The sequence below is a fragment of the Kryptolebias marmoratus genome, linkage group LG18 (genome assembly GCF_001649575.2).
Source record: "Kryptolebias marmoratus isolate JLee-2015 linkage group LG18, ASM164957v2, whole genome shotgun sequence".
Taxonomy (NCBI): domain Eukaryota; kingdom Metazoa; phylum Chordata; class Actinopteri; order Cyprinodontiformes; family Rivulidae; genus Kryptolebias; species Kryptolebias marmoratus.
In genome coordinates this window covers 17,856,773-17,863,760 of record NC_051447.1, presented here as the reverse complement: position 1 = coordinate 17,863,760, position 6,988 = coordinate 17,856,773, and the positions used below count along the sequence as shown (strand labels likewise).

The 6,988-nt window shown below is 43.9% G+C and overlaps 1 protein-coding gene and 1 long non-coding RNA gene across 19 annotated transcripts in view; one reads left to right on the top strand and one right to left on the bottom strand.

Moving 5' to 3' along the window:
* The window catches only part of sox5 (SRY-box transcription factor 5), a 291,505-nt gene extending 286,488 nt beyond the window's left edge, over window positions 1–5,017 (top strand). For 17 of the 18 annotated variants that reach the window (XM_037981187.1, XM_037981185.1, XM_037981190.1 and 14 more), the window contains 3 exons: window positions 552–725; window positions 1,418–1,634; window positions 3,990–5,017. In XM_037981187.1, the coding sequence (XP_037837115.1) occupies window positions 552–725; window positions 1,418–1,634; window positions 3,990–4,287 (689 nt within the window). In that variant the 3' untranslated portion in view covers window positions 4,288–5,017. The remainder of the gene's footprint in view (window positions 1–551; window positions 726–1,417; window positions 1,635–3,989) is intronic. The other variant, XM_025009006.2, reaches the window with a different exon arrangement.
* The window catches only part of LOC112451025, a 61,675-nt gene continuing 55,291 nt past the window's right edge, over window positions 605–6,988 (bottom strand). The window contains exon 5 of the long non-coding RNA XR_003039759.2: window positions 605–721. This is a non-coding gene — a long non-coding RNA (uncharacterized LOC112451025). The remainder of the gene's footprint in view (window positions 722–6,988) is intronic.

Here is a 6,988-nt window from a genome sequence, read left to right as displayed (position 1 = left end):
GTAAGAAATTAGATTATTTTTTCATATCTTTCAGAGAATAACTGACAACGTACGTAATTGGGGTATATTGTGATATATATCGTTATCGTGATATAAAATTATCCATATCATGATATAGGATTTTTTTCATATCGCCCAGCACTAATTGCAGCGTTATCTTTTAATAAGGTGCAATATGAGAGAAGTAATCAGTGGCTTTAATGTCCTCTTACACAGGACATTACAGCGGGTCCAAAAACAACCAGAACATTTAACCAAAAACAGAAAAACTGACATTTTTATCACCATTTCATTCAATCTTTTACGTAGCTAAAAAAAAAAACAGCTCCATCTTCAGAATGTTTAATTATCCAGCAGCTGAAGAAACTTGTGTGGGGTCACGTCAGCTCGGGACAGATTATGTTCAGACTAAACGTACGCAGACAAAAAGTAGTCCGAACGGCTTCCGAAGGAGGTCTGAGGTGAAACCTTTTTAATGCACATTGAGGCATTTCAGACCTGCATGTAGTGCCAAATGTGAAGCTTTTAACAACGTGGGTTTTCCTCTTCAGGGTCCCCCAGCGTGTCCGACTCCAGAATATTCAGAGAAGCTCGGGGTCGGAGCAGCAGCGAGCCGCACATCAAGCGGCCGATGAACGCCTTCATGGTTTGGGCCAAAGACGAGCGGCGGAAGATCCTGCAGGCCTTCCCGGACATGCACAACTCCAACATCAGCAAGATCCTTGGTAAAAAGAAAAAAAAACACAAACCGGTGCTCGTGCTTTCCTCACACACGCGCAGACTTAAGTGATTTCCTTACAACGGTGCAAGCAAGCGTTAATGAAAGGCTGCGGAGAGCACAGCTCCGACAAATGATGATATAATTCATTATGCATTAAACAAGCAGCGCGAGGCCGCCTGACATTTCCCCCAGACCGCCGGGATCGGCCCTGACATTTTAAAGAGCTCCTAAGCGTTTTATAACACAGGGAAATCTGGTTTTAATAAGCCGCCTCGCTCTCGATTGCTAACAGATCGCAGAACACAGAGCGAGGGGGACGAGGAGGGGGGAGAACAGCCGAGCACTGACAGCTTTTACCCATTAAACATACAGTAGTCAAGTGCAAATTCAGTCCAGATATGAAGCACACACAGGGGAAGACGAGATGACGCCCACACACACACATGCAGAGGACTGATCGTACAGATCTGTGAGCCGAGACGGAGCTGAGAGATGACAGCAGGTTAAGTGAAGTCCTCATTAGTTGAGATGAGTACCTGTCGTCCCAGCGGTGCTCCTCATTAACCCTCTTTTGCTCTTTTTTTTTTTTTTGCATTCCACTTACACTGTGTTTAACCAACAGCCTCGGTTTTAACGTGCTTTCAAAGAGTCGTCTTATCACCTGAAAGAACAGCACATGACTTGCTTTCCGTCCAGGCTCGCGGTGGAAAGCCATGACCAACCTGGAGAAGCAGCCGTACTACGAGGAGCAGGCCCGCCTCAGCAAGCAGCACCTGGAGAAGTACCCGGACTACAAGTACAAGCCGAGGCCCAAACGCACGTGCCTGGTGGACGGCAAGAAGCTGCGCATCGGCGAGTACAAGGCCATCATGAGGTCCCGCAGGCAGGAGATGAGGCAGTACTTCAGTGTGGGGTGAGACACCAGAATCTGGAATTAATTCAGCGTTTTTGGGCCTTTCAGAGGAAGCTTATTGTTACCATAGCCAAGGATTATGGATTCACTCTTACTGTCAGGGTTTCCCCCAGAAAAGAGGCAAAGCCCGGTGGCAGGTGGACGTTTGCCGGCAAAACAAAAGATTAAAGTTGACAGGAAAGTTGAAAATATGGCTATTTATTATGTGATATTGTAAGATATTTGTGCCAAATATTTACACAACAAAGGCACTTTTGAAATACTTTTTAAAACAAAAATTGTTTGCACCTAATTTAAGTCACATTTAGAAATAAATTAACATAAATGAAAAAGTGCAAACAAGGCACCAACACACGTCTCACGTCAAGGAGCTTATTGTGGCACAGGCTGGATGTTGGATCACTACATGGAACAACAAAACAAAACATATCTAATGCTGAATTTTGTAGCAAAATTTTACTGTTAAACAAGGATAAATTAGCAGACGTCATATTAATATTTTCACTAAGTAGGTCTTGTAAAGCCATCCGCTGAATTTTAGCTCAACTAACCATTATGGTCTATAAACTCTCCTTTTTATCGGCTGCAGCTGTAATCTTTGTGGTCTCTCACAGAGGGATCATAGAAATGCTGATACAGGTGAACCAGCTCTGTTAGAGCAGCAAAACCGTCCATTTTGAGCGGCGCGCCTGAAGTTACAAAAATTGGGAGGTGCACGACCATGCGCCGCGACGGGGACAGCGTGATTGTGTCACTGTTGGCGTGGTGATCAACGCGTCAAGTTGATGCGGGTGGAAAAAAACGACATATTTTACAATAAACAAGTGGAGCTTATAACACACTAGGGGGGAAACCCTGTACTGGGTAAACTCAGAACCCTCAGAATTACCTTCAATCCTTCACAATAAGAGTCTCAAACTTGCACAGAATAGCTCGTCCGGTAAAACTTACATCGCAGCTCTGAACTGTAAATTTAAATGTCCTATAAAGTATTAAAGTCACAACAAAAGCTGTCGTAGGTCTTAGCACGAACATTGGTTTGATTTTTAATTCTTCTTTAATTGTCAAAGTAAATATTTCCACCATGTTGTGTTTCTTTAATATTAAAACTGAAAAACACAAAAATAACTTCTTTTTTTTGTCTTCTTTGAGTCGCCTAAAATCGCAGTCGTTAATGAGTGTAAATAAAAATTCTCCTCCTCGTAACAAATTATTTCAGAGGTTTTGAGGTTGTTGAAATACAACCAAATTAAAGGCCTCCTGGTTTTGGTTAAACCTTGAAAATTACATCATGTTTAATCCGATGCAGATGACTCTCAGCTACTACCACATCAAATACTAGCCTAATATCTGGGTGAGCTGTGGTGGCCATCTTGAATTGGGTCGACTCTAATCGCTTAAAATCTGTACAGTGGCCCATGAGAAATTTTATTAACAGTCAAGCGTTAACAGCACATTCCACAGCAAATTAAAATAATCTGTCAAACACGTGAATCTGAAACTGACCAGATGGTTTTACCATCCCTAAAACGCAAGAATACACAACCAAAACTTGAAAGAGTGTGTGAGCAGCACTGCTTTATGCCAAATAAACCATAAAACTGATTAATTATTTACATAAGGTGGAAAAGGTTCATCATTTATATAAACAGGAAGAACTCCCCTGCAAATATTAATGACTGATCTCTTACAGGCGTCAATGAAACCTTGTTTAAACTGATAAACATCACTGTACAAACATTTAACTTTACTTTACTTTTGAAACTTCCTTAAAGCTGCTTTGTACGATCAGACTTAGACTTTTAGTTCCCAGTGATCTCAAGCTATGTTGGTCTTTTCTTCACGTTCAACTTGTTAATAATCCGCGATCTCGGCTAAACGACACAGACGATACTGCCCCCCCCCAGATGTGTTGGTCGTGAACTGCAGTTACAAAACATTTGTGGTTCATTATGACCGCAGCCATCGATTAATTGCTCCGTATACGACAAGTCAGCGATTGTTTTGTTGTCTACTTTGGCAATTAATCGTTGCAGTCACAGACAACATTATTGTTCAGCTCAACACAAGTTTGAGAAGCTGAATGAAGAGTTGAATGAAGGCAGGGGTCTCCAATCCTGGTCCTCGAGGGCCACCATCCTGCAGGTTTTCCTTGCTCCTCTGCTCCAACACACCTGATTTGAATCAATGGGTGATTAACAGGCTTCTGCAGAACATGAAGAGGTGATTTAACCTCTGAATCAGGTGTGTTGGAGCAGAGGAGCAAGGAAAACCTGCAGGATGGTGGCCCTCGAGGACCAGGGTTGGACACCCCTGAATGAAGGTGTCCTGACTAAAAGCTCTCTCCGTGTCCAGGCAGCAGAGCCAGCTGCCTCTGTCTTCTGCAGGCATGGTCTACCCCGGCGCCCTGTCCATGGCGGGAATGCCCTCCCCCCAGATGCCCTCAGAGCACTCCAGCATGTCCAGCAGCCCCGAGCCCAACGCCAACCACCACCAGAACCCCAACCTGCCCGGCCTGAAGGGCGACGAGCCGCGGATCAAGGAGGAGGAGATGCGGCTAGACGACAGCAACGGCGACGTGTACGACGACTTCGACTACGAGGACGAGGAGCCCGACTACGCCAGCGACAACGACAACCACATCACCCAATAAGACGGCGCCGCAGCCGCCCACTTTCAAGCCAATCACTGCTGGTATCTTTAAAGGAAAAAAAAAAAAAACAATCCCGAATCAGGAAGACTTTTCCCCGATCACCTCCCGACTAACACGGACTCGTTTTGCAGAGCCAACCTCCCCCCTCCCTCCCACCCCCGTCCCACTGGAGTCCTGATACCAGCATCCGACAAATCGACGAAAGCACAGGACCTGTCACTCACACTGACTGTTACACGAACTGGAGTCTGAAGCTCACTGAGAAATATTTGAGTACTACTGCAAGAGACGAGTGGAACTTCTCTCTGTCCTGTTTGCAGAACATTTGAAATAAAAACAGTGGACCTGTTAAAGGCGAACAGATGACACTTTAGGAAGGCGGACCTGTTTATTATCAAGAGACACTTTTAAGAAACAGCTTTTTTTTTTTTGTTCTTTGGTTCTATAATATTCTCACTCAGGTACACGGTGCCAATAAGTGGCTTGTGAATGTGATTTGTTGTTTTTGTGCTACGAGTTTGAATAATAATAGAAAAAGAGACTTCTTTTTTTCCTCCCCCTCCTTTTTTTTTGTTGTAAAGCACCTAAAAGACATCAGACATTTATTTTTAACAAATCTTTTTCTGTTTTTTAATTTCGCCCCCTCCTCGTGTTTGAACTCCGACGGGACGGTCCGGGCAGTGCAGGCGATTAAAAAAAAAAAAAAAAAAAAAAAATTTAATTTAAAAAAGCGGACCGTCCCCACTTTGAGAGGCTTTTCAGGGCATCGCGGAGCAGAAACGAAAGCACTGTGTTTGTGAGACAATCCACGAGTTTTCTCCTCGCGTCTCGACATCGAATCATCGGTTCGCCTGAAACATCCAACCGCGTACGCGCGTGCCTGTGTGTGTTCTCATTTCCTGGTTGTTTGCACTTCCTAAGAGCAAACCTAAAAGCTAAAAACACTCACACACACGGAGCTATTGTCGTCTTGAAGTGTTTTCCTGCTCTCTCCAATCAAACGTCGTCCTGCTGTAACCCCGTGGGTGGAGCCGGAGGGAAATCAGCCAGTCAGTGTTTCTGTTTGTATTTGAAAACTGTATTTTATTATTATTTCTCTTCAAAACTGCCTCTAGTCTAATAATATTATTAACAAGAATTAAACGGTTGGTCATCGTTTCTTAAGTTTAGTAACTTATGTACAGTATAATTTATTTTTCTCCTCTTTATCAGGTTTTACGTGAGACTATGACAGGAGCATTATTCTATTTAGCTGGTTAGGTATTTAGATTTAAGCAGACGTTATTTTATCTTACTTTGCTTTTTTTTGTCTTTTTTTTCCTCCTCCCCCCTCGATGTTTTGTATTAATCCTCCGGACGGTGAGCTGGACTGACAGCCTTTATCTGAGCTGAAGACCCCCCCACCTTTTTTTAAAAAGCCCATTTCTAAGAAGCACTCAGACTCTCCGCAGTCGACGAAAAAGAAGAACATGTTTGTTTTTTTTTATTGTTGTCATAGATTTATTTGTAATGATTATCACCATGTACAATGTGAAGGTTTCCTCTCTTTTCTTTTTATTCTTATATTTCTTTGAGAATCAGTTTTTCTGTGAACGAAAAACCTGACCTCACCAGGACACAGTGGAACGTCTGCTCACAACTACAATCATCTGAAATACATGAAGATTATCGCGCAACCCAACAAATCTTATGCTGTTCCGCTTCAAACCCTTTCGTTAAAGAGGGAAAAACCTACATCGGTCACTGAAAGAACTGGAAACTGATGAAAATCAGGCACTGATTTTGAATTTTGTCTCAACAGATTTATTTTAAAACAAACTAATGAAACTGGCCTCAACAAGAAAGATGTTTCTCCTAGAAGAGAGTTAAACTAAGGTGTCTTCAGTCCTGTAATCAGTCTGCCTGTTTAAAGGGGGGCAGGTAGTCACAGGGCTGTTTGGTATCAGGGTGTGTACCACAGTGAACATAGAGGACAGACAACTGAGGACAGAGAAAGAAACTGAGCAGCAGGTTGAAGGTAAAGACTAGAAGACCGTCTCCAAGCAGCCGGATGTCCCTGAGACTACAGAAGGTTAAGGTCCACAGGACCGGAGACAACCTGCCTGGACCTGTCCACAAGAGGACAACTGAAGACAAACTGAAGAGACGGATCATATGAACGATAACCAAAGAGATCAGAGGTGAAGTCCAAGGTCAAAGGTCATCAGTGGCTGTTTGAGACAAAGTGGACTTCATGGAAGACGACCGAGGAGGACACCAGATCATAAAAGAACTGGACTAGCTTCTGGGAGAATGTCCTTTGGACAGATGTGTCCCATCAGCTCCGTCTTCACAGAACTGAAAATGAAACCTACAAAGAAAAGAACCTGCAGGGGGACATGGAGGAGGCTCGGTTCTGTTCTGGTCCTGAATCTGTTCAGGGTCCGATGAAACCTGGAGACCATCAAGGCCTCCTGGAGCCAGATGTGCTGCTCAGAGTCAGAAAGCTCGGTCTCAGTCTCAGGATAATGAGCCAAAACCACCAAGAACGGGTCAGAACCAAACATTGGACCGTTCTGAAGAGGCCTTCTGAGCCCTGATCTAAATCCTGCTGAACATCTGGAGGAGGAAGCCTTCAGACCTGAGACAGCTGGAGCAGTTTGCTGACGAGGACACACCTGAGGACACCTGAGGACAGGTGCAGGAACCACTGGATTGACTC